We start from the raw sequence: 26,139 nt of genomic DNA, 5'->3' as shown, positions 1-26,139 counted from the left end.
GCGGGCGGTGGCGGCGGCGGCAGCCGGGCGGGCGCTCAGTTCCGGGCGCGGGGCGACTGTAGGGGTGAGTCGGCCTCGGGGGCGCCGGGGGCCGCGGGGCGCGGGGGCGCGGGGCGCGGGGGCGCGGGGGCGCGGGGGCGAGACCGGGCGGGGGCCGGGGGGGCGGGAGCGCGGGCGGGCGGGTCGCCGCCCTGCGCCCAAGGCCTGAGGGGATTTCTCGGGAGCGGGGAGCCGGAAACTGAAACTCGGAGCGCGGCGGCGGCGCAGGAAAGTTCGCGAACGCCGCGGCCGCATGCTCCGGGCGGCGGGGCGCCCCTCCTCGGGATCCCGCCCCGGCGTGCCGTGAGCGTCTGCCCCTGGCCCGCGCCGGCGGGCTCACCTGTCGGCGCACACCTGCCCCGCACACCTGTCGGCGCACACCTGCCCCGCACACCTGTCGGCTCGCAGCTTCTCTGTAGCGCCGCCTTCCCGCTTCCAGGGCCTTAGAACCGCGGGGTCGCCTTCCCGGCCACTCCGGCAGGCCGCGCCCCTCTGCTCACCCACCCATGGGCGCCGCGGTCCCTTCCTGCACCTTCCAGCCCCGACCCCCGGGCCTGATCCCCGGGCCTGCCCCCCGGGCCCCGCTCCCAGCCCTGTCCCGGCCGCTTCCCAGGAGCGGTCTAGGCCAGGTGAGTGCACACATGTGCACCTGGGGCCCCCCGCCCGTTACTCATGGGGCCGCCCGTCTGGTCCCGGCTCGGGGTATGGGCTTCAGCCCGGTGGTCATGCAGACGACGGACGCCTGGCCGGCACGGTGATGGCACCGAGGTTGTTCGCAGCCCAGAGGCAGCGCCCCGGGGCCTTCCAGGCGGGGGGAACCAGAGCAGTGGCGGCTGGTGGGGCTGGAGCTCCAGGACTGCAGGGCCAGTGTGCCGGGCTGGGGCAGGCTGCTCTGCACAGAGCGGGGCTGTTCCCCTGAAAGTGACTGGTTAGCCAGAAGTGTCAGTGTTTGACAGGGAAGCAGGTCCTCTGACGCCTGGGACAGCTGTGTTAGGTGTGGGCAAGTGCCTTGTTCTGACTTAAGAGATGGCAGCAGGCAGCCCTCAGAGGGAGAGGTGCGCTGGTGGGCCCCTGACCCTGCCTGACTGGGGGCATGCGGTCACCTGCTGGGCAATGCCGTTTAGAGACTAACAGTTACTGGTTTCAGGAGGAGGCCCCTACCAATGTGAAACTGTCGCTTACTTTTTTTTTTTTAAAACAGCTTTATTGAGGTTTAATTTACATACTCTAAAATTTGCTGTTGCTAGGATTTTGAACCAAAAGAAAGACCTAGAAATTGCTTTCTTCTTAGCAACAGTCTTGTGACAGGTTTGCACAACAGTGCCCAGGCCCTTCCCACCCTTTCAGAGACCTTGGAAGGTGAGAAGGCAGTTCCGTGGGTGACCACAGACAGATGCCCTGGCGCAGTCCCTCCCCTCTGCAGCCTGAGGCCCTCAGGATTCAGCCCGGTGTGCGCCAATTTGGGGCCTTGCACTCACTGTCTCTTTGCTGGGACACTGCTGCTCACCTTCAGGCTGTGCTAGGTCATTTCCTGCATGCAGCCCCCCAAACACGCTCCCGGGCTGGGTTAGGTGCCCTCCGTTGCCATCATTGCGCCATATGCCCCCACAAGAGGAAAGGCGCCATTGGGGTTCATGTCACAGGCTCCCGAGCACTGAGCTAGCCCACAGCAGGAGCCAGGGAACATCTGTGCGAGGAGTAGGGTGACTAGGAGTGCCTGCCTCTGCCCCACAGTGGCTGGGGCGGCAGGGCTTTAGATGGAGGGACCACTGATATTTAGAGTTAGTGGAGAAATAAGCCCAAACCTGGTCCTCTCGGGTCCCTGAAGGAGTAAATACGTTTTCTCAAAGCTGCAGTTTGTGTCTAGAACACTGGGTTGAGAACACTGTGGTGACAACTTGTCCTTGGAGAAAGCATTTGTGTCCTGTCTTAGTGGTCTATCGTCTAGTGCTACTATAACAAACACCACAAGTCAATGGCTCTAACAAATTTAATTGACTGTCTCGTGGTTTTTAGCAGGCTAGAAGTCCTAGTTCAGGGCACCGGCCCTAGGGGAAGGCTTTCTCTCTCTGTTGGCTCTGGAGGAAGGTCCTGTCTCCCTGAGCTTCTGCCCTGGGCAGTCTTCATGTGGCTTGGCATCTCTTTTCTCTCATCTCTGCTTCTTTAGATTGCTTGTTTAATCTCTTTTAAACCTCAAGAGAGATGGACTCAAGATACAACCTACACTAATCTTGCTTCATTACCATAATGAAGACAACCCATTCTCAAATGCCGTGTATATATATACGGGGCATAGTGGTTAGGATTCCTAGCACATGTATTTTGGGGACACAATTCAATCCATAACGCTTCCCCACCAGTCAGCCCACTTTTGCATTCGGGATCATGCGCCATCATCCTGTCCAGCCCAAGGCCTCGCAGGAAGCATGGGAAAAGTGTTGGTAAAGCACTCAGCACCCAACATCAGCTGTGTTAGCGGAGAAAACATTTGTCACTGGAACTTTATGATAATTCTGAGTGGTCACCTTCCTTAATTAAATAAGATGCAGGTCCCCGAGGATTTACTCTGGAGAAAAGACACCCTTGGCGCGGAGGGCGGTTCCTGCCAAGGCTGCCCTCTGCATGCCTGGGGCCTGTCCCTTCCACCTGGGGCTCCCTCCAGGTGGTAATGTCTCCCACACACACTCGGGAGGTCTCCTTGCCCTGCCCAGGGCTCCCCTAGTGAGGAGTCTGTCTCCTCCTGGAAACTCCCCTCCCACCATTGCTTTCTTACCCAGGAGCACTTCACCAGAAAAGCTCACTTTCCCTGCACATGGCACCAGCAAGCTGGGAGACTCCACAGCCCATTTGGCAGATCGGGCGCTCTGCTCCCCAGGTACTTTCGGCAGGTGCTGAGTACCCCGGGGCCGGGGAAGTCAGACCTGGCTGCAGACCACACCTCATTTTGGGCTCCCAAGGTCTGGTGAGAACAGTGGCTGGTGTGTGGCAGTGAGAGAGTGGCTGGGGGCAGGAGGCCCTGTGCTCAGGAGCCCTGACCTGAGGTAGCGGAGAATCCCACTCACCTTGGCCGAGACCACTGGACAGCTGAGGAGGCCTGGCCCCGCGGCTGCTGCCGTCAGGTCCTGGCTTATTCTTGTTCTATGTGGGCTTTTGTGAGATCGCTCCCCTGTGTCCCAAGTCGGGAAAACACAGGTAAATATTTCCAGTATTCTCTGTTTTCTGCTAAGACCCCTCCAACATCAGCATTCCACATCCTGTCCTGAATCCAGCTTGAACTTCTGGCAGTTGCCTGCTGATAAGTGGCTACGGTCATTTTTTATTTGTCTCCAGCAGAATTTTGCTAGCACGTAATGTTAACGATAACGTTTAATAGTTTCTGCGTTCGGCTTGATTGCCTTTCTTTGAAACGGGCATGAATATGGATCTCTTCCAGTCAGTTGGCCAGGTAGCTCTTCTTTCAGATTTTTTGACATGGATGAGTGAGCACTTCCAGCCTGCATCCATTTGTTGAATCATCTCAGTTGGTGCTCCATCGCTTCCTAGAGTCTTACTTTTCACTGATACCATCAGTGCCGCTTGACCCACGGTTAGCACCCACGGAAGCAGCAGTCAAGAAGTCAGACGATGCACTGGGCATATCTGCAAAAGACCTCTTTAACGTATTAAAAAGCAAATATGTCATTTTGACTAAGACATGGTCTTTTAAGGTGTCTCATACGTGTGCAAAAGCTGGACAGCGAAAAAGGAAGACAGAAGAATTGTTAACGTTCGAACTGTGGTGTTGGTGAAGAACGTTCGGTGTACCATGGGGTATGAGAAGAATCAACAAATCAGCCTTAGAAGAAACACAACCAGGATGCTCCTTGGAAACGATGGTGTGATTTTGATTCCTTTACTTTGGACATGTCATCAGGAAAGACCAATCGCTAGAAAAGGACATCCTGTTTGGTATAGTAGAGGGTCAGCAAAAATGAGGGAAATCCTCCACGAGGTCGACTGATACAGTGTTTTCAGCAGTGGACTCCAACATACCCAAGATTGTAAAGATTGCGCAGGACTGGGCAGCATCTCGTTAGGTTGTACATAAGGTCACCATGAATTGGAGCCGACCGGATGGCCATTAACAAGGATGACAACGTCCTGAGCGGGGCCCCGTCCTCATGCCCTTGCTCAGAGGTAATGCTCTCTCCGCAGAGCCCCGCTTCAGCCAGAGGTTTGGAGACCCTTCATCTGCAAGCTTCACCAGTTTCACCTTCTCTCTTCCGGAAAACGTAGGCAATGAAAAGAGGCTTGAGGCCACGGTTTGAAGACTGGTGGCTGGCTGTCCTCCTTTCTCTCTCTCCTGCTGAGAGGAGCCTGGCTTTTCTGAGACTAAGGTGGGCTGCACTGCTCCGGCATCCTCTGGAGCTCGGTTTCTGGTCAGGGGCGCCACAGTGAGCACATTCAGCAGCAAGGGACATAGCTGGAGGCGGCACAAGGCCACAGTCTAAAGACCAGGAGGGAAGGGCGTCTGCCCCCCACCCTCTTGTGCTGCTGGGCAGTGATCAGAAGGGGGAGGGAGTGGTTAGAGAGAAGCATGTAGGCTGGGACTGGCAGGCCAGGGCCAGCGCCCATGCCGAGCCAGTAGGAAGCTGGTGACAGCGGTGTGGTGCGTTGAGCCACCGTGCTCCTGGTGGTCTGCAGAAAAGCCAGAGATCCTGGCTGAAGCTCTCGGGATACCCCAGGTGGCCAGCAGGTGGGACTCTGGCCCTCTCTGGTGTTGAGGTGTGTTTCATGGCAGCCTCCCATCTCTGAGGACTGAAAGGCAGAGCCGGGCCCCGGTGACACTCAGCAGGGCGGGTATCCTCTGCGAGCAGGTGTGTCAGCCCCATGTACCCTGGTGTCATGGGCCCGGGGGACCTTGGGGGTGTCCCTCTGCTCAAGTGAGGCCCCTGTGCTGGACAGTGTGCAGGCGACGTGGGAGTGAGGGTGAGGGCAGGCTCTGCTGCAAGAGCTTGGCAGGCCCAGGTAGCTGTGACTGTCCAGCAGCCAGGCTGCAGACCTGAGGGGTGAAAGGTACAGGAGGACCTCCTCCCGCCCACCAGCAGACCCACGCTGGGCGGTCCTGGCTGTCTTGGGGGTGGGGGGGCTGGCAGACGTGGACAAGGCACTTGCTGGCACTGGGGGCTGTGTGGTGGGACCGGGCCCTCGCTGAGCCTCAGTTTTCAAGCTTCTGGCGGGAGATTGGCCTGCTTTGTCTTTCTGTATTCATCCTTGGTGGCAGCTCTGTCAGGAATGCATGTCACAAGCCCCCGTGACCTGTCGCTCTTCTCTGCAGACTCCAGGCACGCCAAGCGGCGGCCCCCATGGCAGCCGCGAGCGTGACCCCCCCAGGCTCCCTGGACCTGCTGCAGCCTGGCTTCTCCAGGACGCTGCTGGGTGCAAAGCTGGAGGACAAGTACCTGTGCTCAGCCTGCGGGAACGTGCTGCGCCGGCCTGTGCAGGCCCAGTGTGGCCACCGCTACTGCTCCTACTGCCTGGCCAGCATCCTGAGGTGAGGCTCATACAAAAGGAGAGTGTCGGCACTGGGTACGTGCTGACATGGCAATGCCTGGGCTTGTGGGGTTAGGTGAAGTGTGCTGGTAGGTTTATCTTCACCTGCTTTTTGCCATGTCTTGAGAGTGGCGCTAGACATTTCTGAGTTATGCTGCATTGGTAGCACTATGACACGTGTGTCGTGTCCCTTGAGGGTTGCTGTCTGGTGAGGACTGGCCTGCAGGTCAGCAAGGGGCAGCCTGCCTGTGGGGAGTGAGTGCACGCGCGAGAGAGGTCCAGCGCCCATGTGCACGCGTGGAGGCGTGACCTTGGACACTCAGCCCAGCACAGCGCTGACGTTTCAAGGGCTCTAGTTAGGATTCACCGGTTTTAGATCCTCTAGAGGTTGAGCAGTTAGCAGACGCTTGTCACTGATCCAAAGGAAAGATGAAGGCGTGTGAGGGAGCTGCAGAAGGTTGAGTTTCTGGGCGAGGAAGACGGTGCTCTCTCACTCTTTGGTGGGTCTCACGGCGGGCTCTTCCTCCTCCCCTCAGTTCTGGGCCACAGAACTGTGCCGCCTGCGTACAGGAGGGCATCTACGAAGAAGGCGTTTCCATCTTAGACAGCGGCTCGGTAAGTGCAACGGCTCTAATCCAGAAATGCCGACTGGGACGAGAAAATGCCTTGGGATTCCCTTTAGCGGCAGGGAGGGTGGGTGACACTTGAGAAGCTGGAAAGTGTCCCAGAGCGGATGCGCACAGTGCTTTGAGTTTGGAAAGGTCCATGTCGAGAGTCAGCTCCTGAAAGTCTTGCTCCTAAGTGGCCCAGACGTGGCTCAGCATGGGCTTGGCCCGGATGACTTGGGCGACGCTACTCCTGGTCTTGTGAGGAGTGGACGGGAGGAGGCCTGACCAGGCCTGGTTCTCTCCCCAGGCTTTCCCAGACAATGCCGCCCGCAGGGAGGTGGAGGGCCTGCCGGCCGTCTGTCCTCACAGCGGGTGTACCTGGACGGGGACAGTCAAGGAGTATGAGGTAATGTTGGAGAGGGGGGACGCCTGTAGAGGGGACACGGGGGGAGGTCAGGGCCCAGGTGAGCGAGTGCTGCAGCCCAGGCCATCAAAGGTCACTCTTCCGAGCGGTTACGCCCGAGCCTGTGCCTTACAGCTGCTATGATTTATGGGTGTGATAGGTCTGTCTGAGAAGCGCGGTAACTGCTCTCAGCGCGTCCAGCTGCCATGTACGTCACACAGCACCCCGGCTCAGGTCTCAGATCTCCCACCAGCAACGGGCCGTGTGGCCTGAGGTACCTGCCCTCTCTGTTCAGCGTCCAGCTTTTAGAGGGAGGTTCTAAGAGCAGAGTGCCTGAGCATCACCGTCTGGCCACCGCTTGGGACCAGCCCCCGCCCAGACACGGTGCCGCACAGCCGCACGCAAGGCCTCTCTCCTTCGGGTTTGTCGATGCAGGAATTGGGGCTGCCGTCGGCGCTGTCACGTGACCATAGGAAAGCCTGCGGTGACTGGTGGGGCTGTGGCCAGCTTGCAGCCTTGCAGGGGTTTGTCCTACTGCCTCGGGTGGCTTGCGGTCCCGACGTGGCACCTCAGGGATGGTATGTGATTGCCACATCACCTGTTAGGTGTCCAGCAGGCACACTTCAACGTGGAGGCTGGCAGTGCCAAGAGCAGTGGCCCTGAAGGTCGGGGACTCACCGTACCCTCCCTCCTCATTTGGTGCCCTTTCAGAATAGGGCAGAGGCCAGGTTGCCAGTGGGGAAGGCCCTGGCAGCGTTGCGCCCAGGTATGATGGTGGGGGGTCGTGAGGTGTTTGCTTGGAGCTGGACTCTGCCTGCATCTAGGAGCGCCCAGCCCCAGGACTGCACAGGGGTCAGGGCAGAGCTGGGGGGGTCTTGGAGCTGCCCTTGCAGGACTCTAGGTGGGCTTAGGTCCGCCGACCATGGTCAGTCCGACCCCACCCACGAGCTCGCTGCACTCTTGCCTCCTGGCTGATTCTAACTTGCGGTCTCTGGCTCTGTGTTGCTTTTTGCTAGACGGGGAGCTGGGGGATGAATGTGGGGTCCTAGAGGTGGAGGGCCTGTCCGTAGGGCTGGCTGGATGTAGGGTTGGGGTCCCTCCTGGGGCCAGGGGCTGACCTGGTGGGCAGCACAGGGCTGCCCACTTGGGGAGGTAGAGTCACGCTTCCCCTGGTTTGCGGTCTCTCTGGGGGCTCCTGACCCCTAGGCCTGTGAGCCCAGCTGTGGTTGGTGGTTGTGACCAGTGAGTGTCCTCCGGCCTTGGGCCAGGGACTGCAGCCAGTGTGGGGCTGTGGGCACCATGCCACCTGCAAGCACACAGAATGGAAAGTCCCTGGCTGGGCCCCTGCGAGCTTCGGAAAGTCCCTGAGCCTGGGAGGCTGGCTGGTCGTGTGGGTGGCGGCCAGCTTTGAATTCATGGCACAGCCTCTCCTGGCTCCATGTCCCAGGGCGGGACTCAGGCCCTCTTGTGCAGCTGAGACCCATCCTCGGCACTGACACAGCGCAGCAGCGCCTGTATTCTATCCAGGCCGCTCAGTGTTGGTGCCAAGACCTGGGAAAAAGGGTTCTCTCCTTGGAGGTTTGGGTTGTTTGGATGTGTGGGAAGAGAGTCGAGTCCCGCCCGGGATATGTTCTTCTCTTGGGCGCGATGCCTGGTGTGTTCTAAGAATCTAAGGGTTTTAAACTCCAGCTCAATCCCAAGTGCTTACTGTGTCCCGAGTGCTTGTAGCAAGTGGGCAACAGCCTTCCTCATGGTGTCACTGCAGGGCAACAGGCCGCCGGGAACGTGGCACGTGGGTCGGGAAGGCTTCCGGGTAAGGTGCCGGAAGAGGGTACAGTCAGTGCCAAGTGGTGCTGAGAACACCTTATGTGGAGAGTCAGGGAACAGTCAGGTCTCTGGTCCCACCTCTCGTCCTGGGGAAGTTTAGCGATAAAGCCTCTCTGTGCAGAATGCTGAATATAGTTCCAATTGGGTAGACTCTGATCTCTGCCAGTGTGTGCTGGTCTCTGGGCGTCCGGGGGTCTGAGCGTTGTCCGATTATGTGAGTCTACCGTGTGCTGGTCTCTGGGCATCCAGGGGTCTGAGTGTTGTCCAGTCATGTAAGGCCAGCGTGTCCTGTCTCTGGGCGTCTGGGGTTCTAAGCGTTGTCCCAGTCACATAAGGCCAGCGTGTACTGATCTCCATGTCCAGGGGTCTGAGTGTTGTCCAGTCATGTAACCTGTCTGGATTGGATCTTGTGAGTTGCAGACAGGAGGAGGCCTGACCAGGCCTGGCTTTCTCCCTACAGTGCCACCTGCAGGGAGGTGGAGGGCCGGTGCGGGCAAGTGCCCCATCTTTAGCGGCATGGACAGCGCCTGCCGCAGGGTGACAACTCTGGCTTCCCCTGGGAATGGAGAGTGTAGAGCTTGTAGAACGTCTTTGCTTTTGAAATCTTAGACGTCACACCCTTGAGCAGAGTCACAAAGCAGGATGTGCAGCCCCGTGCACCCATCCCATCCCAGCAGTTACTACTCTCTGCTGGACTGGTTTCACACACATTCTCCTGCCCCCCCTTCCCCCGTATTCTTTACTTTCTGGATTATTTGAGAGCAAACATAAGACGTCACATCTTGTCACTGGGAGCATTTCATCACGGTTCTAGCTGCCTTGTTTTGTGTATTTGTGCACTTGACAACGTATGCTTTGGCTCAGGGTGGCCTTGTCCCTGAGGGCCCAGGGTGTGCCCTGCCCAGTCGGAGGTGGAGGCTCACCAGGCAGGCGAGGCTGATGGAGCAGGGTCATCTGGGGACTGTGGGGTCAGGGAAGCTGGCACCTTTGAAGGCCCTGCTTCAGGGACATGCCCTGGGCAGGGGGGTAGGGCAGGGGACAGTAACAGGGTCGGGGGCTTGGGACACTGGCTGCAGTCCCTAGGCCCTTCAGTCACAGGGGTGGTGAGGGCAGAAAGGAGGGGTGAGCTGGCCGCGGCAGGGGGAGGGGGCCTGTGTGCCCTGCCAGGGCCTTTGCAGGGTTGTCGCTGGAAGTGGCAGGCCCAGCCAGGGGGTAGCATGGGATTTTGGGAGGGGCTCCAGCAGCCCTCGGCTCGCCATTTCCCGGCCAGGGCACTCGTTCTGCCTTACACCCAGCCTGGGTGGTAGGCGGTGGCATCAGGCGCTCCCACAGGTCTCCAGGCCAGGCTTGTACCCACCCCGGTGTCCAGGTTGGCCGTGAGCACCACCGCTCCTGGCCACTTCTGCATACTGTGTCTGCTGGTGGTGGGAGGCCCCTTGGCCTGCTGTGTCTGCTGGCACATGAGGTTAGAGTGCAGAGGGCGCCTTCCCCAGGAGGCCATGAGTGAGGCCCCTGGTGGCCTGTGGCCACGCCTCTCACCCCTCTTCACTGTTGTCCACGCGTCTCCGTGGCTCTTGGTGCTCCAAGTCCAGCTTTTTCACCTCCTGCCCCCTGCCCACTGCAGCCGGCTCTTTCTGTGTGGCGGCAGGGGCTGCATTCTGGGTGTCATGGGTCAATCCAGCAGGTTTCCTGGGGGAGGCAGAGGGCTCCAGAGAGCTGCAGGCCACTTCTGTTTGCTCCTCCTCCCCCAGGGGTCGTGGGCTGCCTGTCCAGCCTCGTGCAGTGGCGTCTGTCTGTGCAGAGATGAGCGTTGTTTGGAAAGGGTGCCTTGTGACACCGCTGAGGGTTGGCACGGGGTCTCAGGTCCAGGCCTGTGGATGCTCCTTTCTGGAGTGGATGAGGCACCCACTGTCGAAGGAGCAACACTCGAGAGGACACAGCCAGGGGGTGGGGATCCTTTAGAACATGAGGGAGGGGTCACTGCTGGGGTTTGGGTGGGGCCCCACCTTGAGGCCAGCAGACATGGGAACTGGGGGATGCAGCCCACAGGGGCTCAGTGCCCTAGTTGCCCCAGTGACACTCTGCTCCCTTACTGCCTCAGAGCAGCCACGAGGGGCACTGCCTATTCATGCCGACTGAGTGCCCGGCCTGCAAGGCCACCGTGCGCCTGGGTGAGAAGCAGCGGCATGCTGAGCTTGAGTGCCCGGAGCGCAGCCTCAGCTGCCCACATTGCAAGGCCCCCTGCTGCTGGGCCGACCTGCAGGTGAGCGAGACCTGGCTGCTTCTGGGGCAGCGTCGGGGGGGTGCCCTCGCTTCGCTCAGGCCTTACCCCATGGACTCGTAGCCCCCATCCTGTCCTTGAAGCACTCAGTTCTCCTTGTCTGAGGTCTTGAGAGAGCGCTTCCAGAAGGCAGGGGCGCCGTCTGCAGGCTGGTGCCCTGTCACAGCGAAGCATCCCTGGTTGTCCCTGGTGGTCAGCCTACCTTGTGCAGTCCCCACTGTCTGTGGCGGTTCGTCCCTGCCTGTGGGCTCGCCGAGTTGGGACCTGGATGTACCCAGACATGCTGGTTCAGGTGCCTTTGTGTCACTTTATCTTTCATGGTCCTGCTGGCACCCTTTTTGCTGCCTTTGTTGAAGAAATGGTGCCCTTTGTCCTTTGGGGCAGCCCATGGCTAGGCTTTGCTGGCTGCATTCCCTGCTGTTGTGATGTGCCCCTTCCTCCAGGCTTCCAATGAGCAGCAGCTGTCCATGTCCCCACTGACACATAGGCTGTTCTGGTGAGGGGTACGGATGGCAACGGGCTCATTTCAGAACAGGTCGGGGCTTTGTGGCCCCCATGCTGCTGTGGCACCGTCAGGGTGACAGAGGAGGCTCCTGGCAGAGGCCGACATGCTCTGAGCCTCCCCCAGGGTCCGCCACCACCCAACCCCACACCTCCTGACACTCTTTTTCAGGCACACTGTGAGGTCTGCCCCAAGCTCCCCCTGACCTGTGAAGGCTGCGGCAAGAAGAAGATACCACGAGAGAAGGTAAGTCGCTTGATCCTAGCACTGCACAGACGGAGGTGAACAGTAGTAGAGTTAGTGTCGTGAGGTGTGGCTGGGTTACACCCTGTGGCTCTGTGACCTCTGTGGGGCTCTGTGACCTCTGTGGGGCTCTGTGATGAGGGTCTCCATGCGGGGGGCCGTGTCTCGGGCGCAGGCACATCACTCATGTCCCCAGCCATCTCTCCTGAGTGGGCCAACAGCCAAGCAGCTGAGTTGGGAGCCCTTTCTAAAACTGTTCCAGCGTACGTTGGACAGATCCCTGGGTGGTGCAAGTGGCTAACTGCTCAGCTGCTAATTGAAAGGTCGGAGGTTTGAGTCCACCCAGAGGTGCCTTGGAGGAGAGGCCTGGTGATCTGCTTCTGAAAAATAAGCCATCGAAAACCCTGTGGATGACAGTTCTACTCTGAGACTGATGTCACTGTTAGTTGGGTTGACACTTGACGGCAACATACGTTGGTACCTTTGTTTGGGCAAGTTAATTTCTTAATTACTTGAAATTGAGCATTAAAGTTATCACTACGCTCCAGCAGCATCGTGTGAGAAATCCTGGTACTGATTTGGCAGCTTCCCCCTGGTGGGCGGCGGGGTGGAGCCATGGCTGTCCGTCTGTTAGAACGAGCGGTGGCTGTCCGTCTGTTAGAACGAGCGGTGGCTGTCCGTCTGTTAGAACGAGCGGTGGCTGTCCGTCTGTTAGAACGAGCGGTGGCTGTCCGTCTGTTAGAACGAGCGGTGGCTGTCCGTCTGTTAGAACGAGCGGTGGGTGTCCGTCTGTTAGAACGAGCGGTGGGTGTCCGTCTGTTAGAACGAGCGGTGGGTGTCCAGGCCTCAGCAGGGAGGGTCTGTGCCGAGTTACTCGGAGCTCTGGCTGAGGAACACGCGTCTTGTGCTGTGGAGAAGGCTGCTCCAGGTGAAGGTGTCAGGGAAGGGCATTGAGAATTAGTAGGAAAAAGAGCCAAGAGTGCCTGTACAGACACCCGTGCCCTGGGCTGTGACCCCTGGAACGGGCACCCGCAGTGACGTCTTGAGAGAGCCAGCCCGCCAACAGGGCAATGGTGACCATTCACGTGGTTGCTGTGGGACAGGAGAGTTGTCCTGGGGGCTTGTGTTTCACACACTGAGCGGCCTGAGCCCACAGCACCTGTGTGTGGCGCACTCCCAGTGGGACTGGCAGCTTCCTGTCCTGTTTCTGGAACCCTCCACATGAGGGGTTGACCCTTCCTGGTGTGAGCTGCTGCTCTTTGCCCGCTCACTCTGCTGTGGGGCTTTCACTCTGCCTGTTTTTCTTTGGGCTCCCGAGTGAGTTTTTCCCATCACTGCTTCTGGGTTTGGTTCCGATGGGACTGTCCCCCTACTGATGTGGGGAGACCTCCTTTCTCTGGTGTTTCCACATTTGAGTTTGGCCTGCTGGGATGCGGGCAGTGAACAGGTCTGCTGCTATTTTCCCACGTGCCTGTCCCCACCAACGTGAGGTGCCGCCTATACCACACACCAGACGGGTGTGCTGGCCCTTTTCAGGTTTTCTGCTTGCCTCACTGGTCTGATTTTCACATGCCATCATCATTTGAGTCCATGTTGGGGTGTCGACCCTGGAAAAGCTGGTCCTTCTCAGTTAAGCCTTGGTTTCCAGTCCAGGCCTCAGATTGCAAGGCCCTGGGGCTTTCTCTGCCGCAATTCGTAGACAGTGAGGTGACACCTGGCTGCTTTCTGTGTGGTACTCAGCTCCCTGTAAACATGGGGTAGGGTCTCTGCAGGCATCCCGAGACACTTCTTGGTCTGTGCCCTCCGGGGGTGTGAACAGAGCCGGGGTGAATGTGTGTGTGCGTGTGGTGAGTACACGTGCACATGTGTGCACATTGTGTTCTTCGGTGTGAGGTGAGGCCGGCACTGGGCAATGGTGCGCCTGCCTCTGTCTTGATGGCTCAGCCTGGGGTAGTGCTGAGTTGGGGCCGTGGTAATGGGGCACGTGGTCTGAGCCATCACTGTCTCCAGTTCCAGGACCACGTCAGGACCTGTGGCAAGTGCAGAGCGCCCTGTCGGTTCCAGGCCCTCGGCTGCCCTGACATGGTGAGACCTGCACGTCAGCGGGGCAGGCAAGGTTTCTCTGTGTTAAGAGCTTGGGCTTTCAAGGCAGCAGCCCCTCCTCCACCCCATCCAGGATGTGGCCTGCCCAGCCGCCCTCTTAGCCCTTCCACAGAGCCCTCTCCCGCCCCTCCTGCAGGGTTGGAGTGGCCCCACTTGCTCCGGTCCCTGCCCTTGGGGTCTCGTGGTCCTTATGCTGAAAACCCCCATCTGTGGGTGTCCACTGTTGATGCCCCCCCATGCATTGTGGACACCTCCACCCTGCCAGGCCAGCACCTTGGTTTCTGCACCTTTTCCCCACACTCTGGTCCCTGTGACCTGGGTCACGTCAGCAGTGGGCCAGAGCCTGTCCCTCATGGCCGTGCCTGCGTTGTGCTGGCAGTGGGCTAATGCCTGTGCCCTAGTCCTGTAGTCTGGGTTGAGCTGGTGGAGAGCAAGTACCTGTCCCCCATGGCTGTGCCTGGGTCGGGTCAGTAGCAAGCAGATGTCTGTCCCCGGGTCCCTGTGCCTGGGTTGGGCCTGCAGCAGTCAGGTGCCTGGGTCAGGGTCCCTGGGCCTGGGCTGGGCCTACAGTGAGTGAGTGCCTGTCCCCTGGGTCCCTGTGTGGCCTCTGCAGGTGGAGAGGGAGCAGCAGCAGGAACATGAGGCACAACGTCTTCAGGAGCACCTGGGCCTGCTGCTGGGCCGCATCTTGGAGGCAAAGCACCTCTCTGGAGATGGGGGCTGGGAGGCCAGGGTGCCAGGGCTCACTGAGCCGGCCAGGCTCCTGGAGAGGTGCGACACCCTGGAGAGGAAGACGGCCACGTTTGAGAACATCGTCTGCGTCCTGAACCGGGAGGTGGAGCGGGTGGCTATGACGGCAGAGGCCTGTGGCCGGCAGCACCGGCTTGACCAGGAGAAGATTGAGGCCCTCAGCAGCAAGGTCAGCCCACATGCACGTGTGCAGGCAGGTCCCGTGTCTCTGACCTTGGGCTTCTTGTGGTCGAGACCTTCAGACTCCAGTCCCGTCTGTTCTGCTCCATGTTCTGGCACCTTTAACTCTGGATGAAGCATCCTTCTCTTAGTTCTCACGAGCTGATAAAGTGGACTCCAGGGCTCAGAGGCCTGGAGGCGGCAGGGTTACGCTGTCAGAATGGGCCTGGTGCTTGTCGCTTGTCTGGTTCTTCCGCAACAGCACCATGAATTTTCAGTGCGGGGGACGGAGGGGGACAGAGCCCAGGGCTGCCATGGCACCATGGAAACTCTGTCCTCAGGAAACAGGCAGGTGGGGTCATAGTGGGTTCTCTCCAGGAGCCCTGGGCCTCTGCCCTGGGTCCTCAGCAGCATGGCGTCCCTCCAGCGGGCTCCCCCCCGCCCTGGCAGGTGCAGCAGCTGGAGCGCAGCATCGGGCTGAAGGACCTGGCCATGGCCGACTTGGAGCAGAAGATCCAGGAGATGGAGGCGGCCACCTACGATGGGGTCTTCATCTGGAAGATCACTGACTTTGCCCGGAAGCGCCAGGAAGCTGTGGCTGGCCGCGCCCCTGCCATCTTCTCTCCAGGTGCTTCTAGACTCCCAGCTCGGAGCCTTTCCTCTGTGGGATTTGGTGCCCACGGCCTTTCCTGCTGGGCCTCCCAAGGCCGGTGCCCAGGCCCACTGCAAGCCCGGCCTGTGTGCCCCGCCCCCTCACCAGACCTCACCCCTCACAGCATGCCCCGCCCCACCTACAGCTCGCCTATGGCCACGCCCTCTGTGCACCCTGCCCCTGCTGGCGCTCACTGCGCCCTGCACTTTGCAGCCTTCTACACCAGCAGGTACGGCTACAAGATGTGTCTGCGTATCTACCTGAATGGGGATGGCACCGGGCGTGGCACCCACCTGTCTCTCTTCTTTGTGGTGATGCGAGGCCCCAACGATGCCCTGCTGCGGTGGCCCTTCAACCAGAAGGTGGGCCTCTGCTCTGTCCTGGTCCCCAGGGGCTGCCCCAGCAGGGATCGGGCCGTGTGGGGCCCCATGGGAAATGGTGCAGTTCCCAGACCTTCGCTTTGCTGGACAGGGTTCTCCAAAGGAGTCCAGGTGTGCAGTTGTCCTGTGATGTGCGCTGTGTCCTACCCTCAGTGCCGGTCACTGCACAGGCCACTGGGTCTGTGGTCCACTGAGGCCAGCAATTAAAGAGCCTGCTTGGGAACGCGCTGTGAAGGGAGGGGTATGCCACGCCCTCCCCCAGGGTCGGGGTGCAGAGCCCAGAACCAGGGTTTTGTTTTTAATAGTCGTGAACATACATGTGAGACAGAACTTTATATTTAACAGCATTTTATACATAACAGCGTTACACAAAACAGCATCATACGCAGCAGCGACTTATACATAACAGCGTTCTATACATAACACAGCTTTTTGTGTCTGACAGAGCGGTTGTCAGCGCAGTACTCTTCGGGTGTACACTTTAGTGATAGCAGTTACGTTGATCTTGTACAACCATCAGCCGTAGTCGGGACGGCATTTCCCACCACGGAGACCCTCACTGCTTCCTAAACAACGGCTCCCAGTGCCCCCTCTGTCCTGCCCCGGGTAACCACTCCTAGACTCTGGTCTCTACTAGTTACCTGTTTCGGATTGTTGCAGCGTCTACTTTCTGTGTCTGCCTTGTTTCACTCAGCGTAACATTTTCAAGGTTCAGCCGCGTTGTGGCACGTTATCAGAATTTCATTTCTCTCTCTGGCTGGGTAATACTCCATCGTACATAGATGCCACCATTTTTTATTACATCAGCTGTTGATGGGCACTTGGGTTGTGTCTGCCTTTAGGCTCTGGTGCGCAGGGCTTCAGGGAGCCTTGGCGCCCAGGTTTCTCTGTGCCTCCCGGCCTTCAGTTCTGGGTGTATACTAGGAGCAGAGTTGCTGTGTCGTATGGTTATGATTCATTTTTTGAGGAACCGCCACACAGTTCTCCGCAGCAGCTGCACCATTTCCCATTCCCACCAGCAATGGATGTGGGTTCTAGTTTCTTAGAGGTTTTGGGGGGTGGGGGAGCAGGCCGCTGGGAGTGGCTCACAGCCCCCTCTCCCAGGTGACGCTTATGCTGCTCGACCAGAACAACCGGGAACACGTGATTGATGCCTTCCGGCCCGATGTGACCTCATCCTCCTTCCAGCGGCCCATCAGCGACATGAACATCGCCAGCGGCTGCCCCCTCTTCTGCCCCGTCTCCAAAATGGAGGCCAAGAACTCATACGTGCGTGACGACGCCATCTTCATCAAAGCCATTGTGGACCTGACGGGTCTCTAGCGCTGCTGCTGCCATGTGGAGAAGGTGCACCGTGGGCTCCACACTGGGCAGGCCCCCGGGCACCAGGCAGGGCTGGGGAGGGTCCCTGCTTCCCACCGAGTGTGCCCCCAGCGCCCAGGGAAGGAGGCATGCTGGCATAGAGAGGCCTCCGAGGCAGGAGCATGGCCGTGGACCACAGACATGCCCTGCGGTGCCAGGAGAGCACTTCGGGTGTGGCAGGAGCTGCTGTTGGGACCCCTGTCCCTCGGCCTTGGGGAGCAGGAGAAGGGGGGCTCAGGCCCCGCCACCCGGCTTGACCCTTGTGGCCATCTTTGGGCCCATGCTGCTCGTCCAGGGCAGGAAGAGCTGCCTCACCTGGCCGTGCGTTCCTCAGGCCCAGGACTAGGCAGGTTGCTGATCATGGGGGCCTATATCCCTCAAGATGTTGGGGTACCCTGCCTTTGCTGGACCTTCAGGGGTGTAGGTAGGGCGGGTGCACAGTCCAGCCCCACTCGCTGGGGGATGGGTCAGCCACGCCGTCAGCTGACAAGGACTTGTCATTAAATCTTTCAAACCTGCAAGGTGTGTGGTGTCCACCTGACTGTCCCACAGCGGTGACCCTCAGGGCCTCCTGATCACCCCCTCCCCCGTGCAGCCCTGCCACCTGCTCCAACCCCCAATGCTGCCTATGTAGGGGCCCCGCCAGCCAGCCTTTGTACCTCAGACACTGAGTCCGCTCCCTCCCTGTGGCAGCTGGACGCCCTGCAGGCCTTACAGGGCTTCCTGGGGAGCAGAGCTGGATGTGCCCCACCCCTCACGCCACCCTTCTGTGCAGAGGTCAGTACTGGCCCAGAGGAGCCAGTTGCTTGTTCCATGTTAGGGGTCTGACAAGTGTGTTGCTGCCAAGAACTAGGCCTCTCCAGGTCCTGGGTGTTCCTGTGACAGTGGCAGAGTCTTGGGGTCCCGAGGATGGGGTTGCACCTGTCTTAGGCCTGTCTGAAAGCCTGTCAGCCCTGGGCGGTGGCTGAGGGCAAAGGGACCTGTGCAACCTCGAGTCAGGGGGCCTGGCGCCTAGGATCCTGGCAGGGGCGGTTTTCACCCCAGAGTCAAGGGTTGTCTGTTCTCAGGGCAAAGTGCGTTCTGGAGGGCTGGGCAGGTGGGCTGTCCCAGGGCTGGCGTCAGCACTCAGGTCTGCATGTTGAGAAGTGAGAGTGGCATGTGGAGAAGCAGAGAAGAGCCCAGTGAGCACTTGTGTCCCCCAGCAAGGACAGATGCACATGTGTTGTGTGACTTAAAAGAGGCTGGCAGCTAGAACCCACCCGGAGGCACCTTGGAAGACAGGCCTGGTGAGCTGCTTCCGAAAGGTCCCAGCATTCAAAGCTCTATGGAGGTGTTCTGCTTTGCACCCATGGGGTTGCCATGAGTCGGAACTGACTCAGAAGCAACCAGCGACAACAACACGTGTCTTATTTAAAAATACCAAATGCTGCAGGAGAGGTGGCAGCCCATCGCCCGCCTCCTTCCCCCTGCGTAGGAGCTGTCACTGGGACTTGACATGACACTCTCCTCTCTGGGCGTCCAGTTGTCCTTGTCCATTTCTGCATCCATAGTGAGGGTGCCGCTTTTAAAACTTGACAGACACCTAGGCAGAGTCCTCAGCGGACAGCCCTCCCACTCAGCCTGTCTGCAGTCCTGGCGTGCCACCCCCTGTGCACCACTGGGTCTCCGGCTGCACATGGAGTCCTGCAGGATGGCACGTGGCAGATTAGACACCTGAGCCATCACATCTGGGACAGGGGAGACGAGGCCGAGATGCCCTCTGTCAGCAGGGTCCCTTCTGTGTCCCAGGCGAGCCCCCCGTCCCCAGAATTCTTCCTAGGAAGGAGGATGGTGGGACTTCGTCTTATGTACTTTGTACATGTTATCAGGAGGGACCAGTCCCTGGAGAAGGCCATCATGCTTAGTAAGGTAGAGGGACAGCGAAAAAGATGAAAGCCCCCGACCAGACGGATTGACAGTGGCTGCAACAGTGGGCTGAGGCACAACAAGGATTGTGAGGACGGCGCAGGACCGGGCTGTGAGCTGGAGCCGACTCCAGGGCGCCTGACAATCACACAGTCTCTTTAGAAGCTAGATGATTGATTTGAGAACTTTATTTGCTAAAACAAACACTTAGTGCTTTAGTTTCGTCCCAGAAGTATGAAGTTTTATTTTCATTTTTGTTAAGTTTAAAATGTTTCTAATTTCTCTTCAGACTTCCTTTTTGATCTATGGATTATTTACAAGGGTATCGTTAGGTTCCCAAGTGCTTGGAGATTTTCCTGCTATCTTTGTGACTAATTTCTAATTTAATTTGTATTACGGTTTATAAACATTTGGATTCCTTTAAATCTGTTGAAGGCATTTTATGATCCAGGCTGTAGTGTCTCTAGGTGATCGTTCCACGCGCACTTGAAGAGGATGGACGTTCTGCCCTTGCTGAGTGGAACGTTGCGGACGTTATCAGTTAGATTCAGTTGGTTGATGGTGGTGGTCGGCCCTGTATCCTTTCCACCTTTGGGCTATTGTGAATAATGCTGTAGTGAACACAGGTGCACAAGTATGTGTGTGAGTCCCTGCTTTCAGTTCTTCTGGGTCTGTATCTAGGAGCGGAATTGCTGCGTCAGTTGATGATTCTGTGTTTACCTCTTCAGGGAGCCGCCACGCAGTTTGCCGCAGCAGCTGCACCGTCCGACAGTCCCACCAGCAGTGGGCAGGGGCTCGAGTCTCGGCACACCCTCACAGACACTTGTGCTTTTAGTTTTTCTGATAATAGCCATCCTAGTGGGCCTAAAGTAGTAGTGTCGCATTGTGGTTTGGATTTGCACTCGTCTAATGACTAGATACTCTACTGAGCATCTTTTCATGTATTTACTGGCTATTTATGTGTCTCCTTTAGAGGGATGCTTGTTCAAGTCCTTAGCCCACTTCTAAATTGGGTTGTTGGTCTTTTTGCTGTTAAGTTGTTGTGTGCCGTTGAGTCGACTCCGACTCCTGGTGACCCTGTAGGATGGAGAAATGCCCCACAGGGTTTTGATTTGCAGCCTGTTGGATATGTTTTCTAAGTGTTTCTTCCCATTCTGTAGGTTGTATTCTCCTTTGATGCACCAAAGTTTAATTTTGATGAAATCCAATTTATCTGTTTTTTCTTTAGGTGTCATATTGAAGAATCTCTGCCAAAAACAAGGTCCTGAAGATTAACCCTGTGTTTTCTTCAGAGCTCTATGGCTTTAGCCCATACATTAGTTGTTGGTCCATTTTCAGTTAGTTTTGTGTTGGTGTGTGTGCGATAGGGGTGTTAACTGCATTCTTTTGTGTGTGGGGAGCCAGCTGTCCCTCCGGTTTTCGTTTGATTAGTGTTTTCATGGTGTATCTTCTTCCGTCCTTTTACCTTTAACCTACCTGTATTTCTGCCCCTCTCTCATCTCCCTATTGCTACTGAGTCTATCCAGTCAAAATTTTGGTTATTGTACTTTTCAGTTCTAACATTTCCATTTGGTTTTTTTTGTATCTTTGTTTTTTGTTGAGACTTTATTTTTTTATTTTTTGCAAGCTGTTTGTGATTGTTCAAACATTTTTATCGTAGCTGCTTTAAAGTCTTCTTCAGACAATTGAACACCTGTGCCTTTGCATCCTTGGTATCTGTCAATTGTCTTTTCCCTTGTGAGCTGAAATTTTCATGGTTCTTTGTGTGCCTAGTAAATGTGGATTACATCCTAGATGTTTTGAATATTACTTAATGAGGCTCTGGGTCTTCTTTAAATCCGGTAGACAGTATTTTGGTTTGACCAGACGCTGACTGGATCTCGTTCAGATCGCAAGCCAAACTGCCTCCGTGCACTGGAATTCCAGCGTCAGTTCAGTGTCAAAGCCTTTGCGCTGCTCTTCGGGCCAGTTCCCCACGTACACCTTCCTGTCACCCATCTGGGCCTCGCATGCTGGCCTGTTAGTTTTCACGTCACTGGTATGATAATTCGGAGCAGATCCAGGCGTCCGCAGTTGGAGGATGCGCCTTGGAGCCGAGTTCATACATAACTCTGTGGGTGGTTTTCACGTGCTGTTCTCACTCAGTTATCTCCCTTGTAGTTTCTGACACCTTTTGGTCCTTCAGCAAGAAACTTGGGGCTGTTCACCCACTCTGTCATGCCCTCCCCCAGATTGCCCACCTTTGGGCCCACCCAACAGGAGGTCACATAGAGAAAAGTAATGGGGTTGGTTCCCCTTTTGGAACCGCAGCCTCACTGAGCAGCAAGGAAGCTTCCCTTCCCCTAGAGTTTTGGTTCATGTGAGTGTCCATGGCCACTACTTCACTGCCACCAGCGAGTTATCTGGGGGCTAGCTAGGTGCAGAGGAGCAAAGAGAGAAAAACCAGGTATTTCCCATTCACTAAGGGTTCCCTTTCCCAGTCCTTGAGCCAGGCTTCTCTGGGGCCCAGCACACAGCTCCAGGTTTATAGCTGTACCCAGTTCGGGCCAGGGTGCCAGAGGAAGAAGAGGGTAGGCTGACCCTGTGGTACTTGACATTCTGTTTTCTCCTGTCCTCCTGTGCACTTGTCCAGGTTCCTAGGTAGCTGCCCCGCCCTCAGCCCAGCTGAGGGACAGGCTCACCCAGAGCCAGACTCTTGCAGAATCTCAGACCTCTTTTCTCGACATGCAGTTTTGGGATGTGGTGTCTGGGTGTGTGCCAGTTCTCCTCCTGTTAAGACCTCAGCTGTACGTGTTTTTTTAGGATCTTCGTCTTTCTGTAACGGGCCTTTTTTTCTGTACACCTGGGTCTCTGCCGCTGTCCCTGTCCCTCCTGGAAGCCCTGCAGGTGGGTGAACGTTGGAACATTCTGGGCCATGGAATCTGTCCTTCGGGTTCTCTGGCTGCATTTCTGTTTAGATTCATCTCCTTTCTAAGTTCTATCCAGTCCATCATTTTTTTTTCAATGTTTTTGATTTTGCTCTGTGTGTCATTTTCTGCAGTTTCTAACTGTTTTCCTTCTTGGACAGTAAGGCTGATGTACTCAAATACTTCTTTGTGCTTGTGGGCTTGGTCCCCCACCCTGATCCACTCACAGACTGTTAGGAAGGCCCTGTGGTGCAGTGGTCAGGGACAGATTCTCACCAGCCTGCTTGGCCCAGCATCTCCGCTGTGGCCTGGGGTCTCCCGTCACCTGTGTCAGATGGGCCTCTCCCCATCCCTGCAGACACAGCACAGAGACTGGGTGGGGTGCTGTTGCCAACTGTTTATTCAGAGGACAGGTGACAAGTGTACAAGTGACATGTGGTACACTCCAGTGTGCCAGATGGGCCTGGGCCTGTGGCCGACTGACCTGCTCCTCCCCCAGATGCTGGTTGGGCCAGGTGATCGGAGGAGGGGCCGTGGGCCCAGGGTAGTCGGATCCTATAAAGTGCTGCCACCCAGCAGGCTGGCCCCATGGACCATCGGGGGGCTTGTCTGCCACGTGATGCTATGCCTGGGAACCAGACCACAGGCCCTGGCTGAGGGCCCCAGCTCAGCGTGTCCTCCAGTCCCCTCGGAGGAGTGGCCCCACCCTGTGCGCCTTGGGGCCAGCAGGAGGCAGATATACGGGTGGGGTGACCAGACCCCAGGTGCTGAGTGTCACAGCGGTGCAGTGGGGTACCTGTGCATGAGTGTTGGGGTCAGGCTGCCCTGTTGCCACAGCCCTCACATGCCTGGGCAGCAGCTCAGCTGAGAAAGGGGCCCATGATGTCCTCAGTGGGGTCCAGGCAGCTCGAGGACACCCAGGGCTGCTGCCGCCTCACCTGCCAGAAGTGCTGGTCAACGCCTCTGGCTGGCAAACCAAGAGAAAAAGGGGCGTGGGCGCGGGCGCGGGCGCGGGGCCTGGAGGGCACGCACGGTGCGGGGCGAGCGCCAGGCCTTGATGGTGGCATCATCACTGGCTGTTAGCAGGAGCTCCTGCTCCCGAGGGCTGAAGGCCACCGAGTTGACGACGTCCTCATGCCGCAGTTTGGCCAAGCAGATGTTGTAGTGACGGTCCCAGATGTAGCCATGCCGGTCCTCAGCCCCACTGTGAACAACAACCAAGTAAGGCTCCCTCCTCTGCACCCACTCACCTGCCTTCCACCTGCCCGCCCATGCCCTGCACATACCTGGCTACGAAGTCCCTGCTGACGTCAAGAAAAATGAAGAAGCACTCGTCGTTGGGCGTGTAGGCGCGGTGGGCACGCAGGGCCCGCTTTACCTCCTGCATGGTCTTGAGGTCGAACACGTGCAGGTCTATCTCCTCAGCGATGGGTGGCGGCTGCATGGGGTCGGCCACCACTGCACCACTGGGCCACGAGCGGCTGTTCACATACAGGTACCTGGCCGGGGACGCTGCTGGAATGGCTGCCAGCCTGACCCTCCCCTGCCCCTCTGGGCTCTGCCCTCCTCCCAGGGCCCACCTGTGGTCGGGCGACAGCCCCATCCCAATGATGTGCCCGTGCACGTCGATGACATGGTCCAGCGAGTCGAAGAACTCGTCAGCGCCCCGCTCCTCCCCCAGCACTGGCCCCGCAGTCGTCATCTGGTGTGGCAGGATCTGCTTGATGCCTGGGAGGACGGGGAGATGAGGGCGCCACAGGGCTGCCTGACCTGTGACCCCAGACCTGGACACCAGACCTGGACAAAGGTGCCCAGGGCTGCCCGTGCATCTGGGTCAGGGGTGCCCCCACTTGTTCGTTTACAGTAAACACACCCCGCCCCCGGCAGTAATGTGTGCTCCAGGGATATGTCTGCATCCCAGAGGACTCCCAAAACTGGGAGACTGGGCGGGCCTGTGTGGACATGCCAGAGGAGGGAGATGGTCATCTCTGCTTGCCGGGCTCCTTCCCCAGGCCGGGCCCCACCCGTCTGCCCACCCTGCTCCCATTACCGATCTGGTGTGGCGAATAGGTGAGGCAGCCTGTAGTGAAGATTAGATATTTGTTCCTGTCACTGGCCACTGGCTCAGGGGGCCTGGTGTGGCCCTGGGCCAGCAGCTCGGCCACCCTGGTCTCCAACACATTATCAGACAGCGGGGGCCGCACCCGCCCGTCCAGGATGTCGTCAAGGAAGCGCCGCAGGCCCTCCTTAGCCCGTCCCGGGGCCGGTGCCTCATCCTCACTGTTGCTGCCAAGGTCAAAGACCTGGCAGGAGGGTGCTGCTGGGCTGCCGGCATCCAGTAGCAGGTCGGGGCTGTCGAAGCGGCTGCAGTCAGCCACCATGACCGTGCGGATAGTGCTAGCGTTGAGGTTCTGAATCTTGAAGAGCCGCTTCACCACGTTCACGTTCTCCGACTCCACGTCCTGGGGGGGATGGGGCGGTGGGCACAGCACAGGGACAGAAATGGCCCCCTCCACCCACCCCCACCTTGCCCCCACCTGGAAGGCGTTGTTGAGCCAGAGCACCGAGCACGAGGTGATCTCACCAATCCGGTGCAGGTTCCCCGAGATGAGGCTGGTCTCAGTGAGCCAGCAGCCAAACACGTCGTAGGGCTTGTTGCGCACACGGGACAGCAGGGCGAAAGTGTCTGGGGGAGGGAGGGGGTCAGGCTGGGCAGGTGCTGGCGGTGTGGCGGGTGGTGGGGGCAGGGCGGCCCTCACCCAGGCTGATGACAGTGATCTCGCCTGATGAGGAGTTGTGGGGCCCCAGGAACACGCCCGACACCAACAGCAGTGAGTCGTCCATGTTGAACTGGGAGAACTGGGTGTAGCTCCAGTTGTAGGGCCGCATGTCAGCACTGTGTAGCAGTGAGACCACCAGGTCGTTGCTCCAGATCTGTACAGGGCGGGGTCACCCACGTGGCCGGGTCAGTGGGCACTCACCCTGCATGCAGGGAGCTCTGGCCCCTTTCCTGGGCATCTCCGCTGAGGTCAGGACCCAGAAACGTCACTGGGGTGAGAGCTCCTCCCAGCTATCATCAGTCCCCCGACCCTGAGGTCAAGCGTATGCCAGGCTGGGGACTGCCTCAGGAATGGGATCTCCCTGGCAGGAACCTCTGCTCTGCGGTCCCACCTGGGTCTCCCCACCTGGGTCTCCGTGGCTGCTCTTACCTTCACAGTACAGTCCTTGGAGCAAGAGGCAAACTGGCAACCTGAATGGGAAAAGCTGAGGTGCAGGACCTGGTCCGTGTGTTCCTTCAGCGTCTGTACCTCCACGCAGGGCACAGTGTCATACAGTCGCCGAAACTCCTCATACCAGGACGTGGCAGCTGTGTGTGGGGGGGGTGTCCTCTGGGACTTGGAGGCCCTGCGGCTTCACTAGGTCTCATCTTCATCCCCCTGCCTGCATGGCCCTGCCCGCCCCTCCTCCTCCCCCAGGCCCTGCGCTCAGAGCCCCGGCTGTATCCTGTGCTGGACCCCAGGTTGAGCCCCTGCCTCCCACCCAGCCAGCCTGCCCTGGTGCAGCCGTGCCCTGACCTGGGTGTCGGGGCACGTCCCGCGCCACCTGGTAGTATCGGTAGAACTGCTCCCTCCAAAGGAACTCATCCCGGGACACAGCCTGCCACTGGCGGCACACCAGGCCCGCGGCCAGCACGTCTGCGGGGCCCAGGTTCAGGAAGATATGGTAGACGAGGCTGTCGGGGAGCAGGGGCGCGCCGCCCTCGTCCATCGTGACATTCTGTCCCAGACGGTCCTGAAAGCCACCCACGGCTGCCCTTAGTGGCGAGGCCCGGCCTGGGCGGCTGTCGTGCCCCGAGCCCCGCCTGGGGCAGGGAGGCCTGCGCCGCGCCCGGGGAGAGGGCCGCCCAGCCCCCGAGCCCCGCCAACCGGCCCCGCCGGGCTCCCGCGGCTCCTCGGCCTCTTCGGCCTACGGCGGCCCCCGGACCTCGGCCTGCCCACCCCGGGGCCCAGGGAGCCGCTCGGAGCCCGGGACGAGGCCGCGGCACCTGCGCGCTCCCGCCGTCCGCCCGGGGCTCCGGGCGCGTAGCCGGGGCCGCCCCTCCGGAGGGCCGAGCGGCGGGCAACGGCAGCCGCTGTCGGCCGCCGCCCGTCCCCGCCCGGCTGGCGCTCTGGTCCGGACGCAGGGGCGGCCGGGCGGGGACGGGGCCGCGGCCGGGGTCGCCGGCGGCGGGGGGCGGGCCGGGGCGGGGTCACTCACCTCGGCCACCTCCCACCCGCGGCGGCGACCCGCCGGCGCCCCGGCCCACTTCCGCCCGCCGCCGCCGCTCTGGCCGCGCGCCTCTATGATGGGGCCGCCAGGCCCGACGCCCGATTCCCGAGGCATCGATGGCGCGGAGAGCCGAGCGCCCGCAGCCCGCGTCTGCGCCTGCGCGTGCTCAGGCCCTGCTGGAACAGCGCCCCTGGCGGCCGGAAGGAGCGGTGCCGCGC

At 59.0% G+C, this 26,139-nt stretch overlaps 2 protein-coding genes across 10 annotated transcripts; one reads left to right on the top strand and one right to left on the bottom strand.

The window, feature by feature from the left end:
- TRAF2 (TNF receptor associated factor 2) lies at nucleotides 1-22,180 on the top strand. 8 transcript variants are annotated; one of them, XM_064290712.1, is made up of 12 exons: nucleotides 1-64; nucleotides 5,357-5,572; nucleotides 6,108-6,186; nucleotides 6,487-6,585; nucleotides 6,743-6,856; nucleotides 10,511-10,672; nucleotides 11,364-11,438; nucleotides 13,446-13,520; nucleotides 14,152-14,457; nucleotides 14,898-15,075; nucleotides 15,313-15,461; nucleotides 16,584-22,180. In XM_064290712.1, exons 2-12 carry the CDS (start codon nucleotides 5,385-5,387, stop codon nucleotides 16,800-16,802), a joined length of 1,644 nt encoding a protein of 547 aa, XP_064146782.1. In that variant the 5' UTR covers nucleotides 1-64; nucleotides 5,357-5,384; the 3' UTR covers nucleotides 16,803-22,180. The 8 variants fall into 8 exon arrangements, with proteins under 8 accessions (XP_064146782.1, XP_064146781.1, XP_064146784.1 ...); XM_064290711.1 differs by having other exon boundaries at nucleotides 14,152-14,481; XM_064290714.1 differs by lacking the exon at nucleotides 6,743-6,856.
- Nucleotides 22,035-26,005, bottom strand: FBXW5 (F-box and WD repeat domain containing 5). 2 transcript variants are annotated; one of them, XM_064290709.1, is made up of 9 exons: nucleotides 25,910-26,005; nucleotides 25,228-25,444; nucleotides 24,862-25,019; nucleotides 24,412-24,586; nucleotides 24,190-24,338; nucleotides 23,703-24,114; nucleotides 23,233-23,380; nucleotides 22,939-23,151; nucleotides 22,035-22,856 (listed from the first exon to the last, which is right to left on the bottom strand). In XM_064290709.1, exons 2-9 carry the CDS (start codon nucleotides 25,418-25,420, stop codon nucleotides 22,607-22,609), a joined length of 1,698 nt encoding a protein of 565 aa, XP_064146779.1. In that variant the 5' UTR covers nucleotides 25,421-25,444; nucleotides 25,910-26,005; the 3' UTR covers nucleotides 22,035-22,606. The 2 variants fall into 2 exon arrangements, with proteins under 2 accessions (XP_064146779.1, XP_064146780.1); XM_064290710.1 differs by lacking the exon at nucleotides 25,910-26,005 and adding an exon at nucleotides 25,698-25,813.
- Between the last annotated feature and the right edge of the window lie 134 nt (nucleotides 26,006-26,139).

The sequence above is a fragment of the Loxodonta africana genome, chromosome 9, assembly GCF_030014295.1.
Source record: "Loxodonta africana isolate mLoxAfr1 chromosome 9, mLoxAfr1.hap2, whole genome shotgun sequence".
NCBI lineage: Eukaryota > Metazoa > Chordata > Mammalia > Proboscidea > Elephantidae > Loxodonta > Loxodonta africana.
The sequence above is the reverse complement of the archived record's forward strand: the minus strand, read 5'-3'. Positions and strand labels throughout refer to the sequence as shown.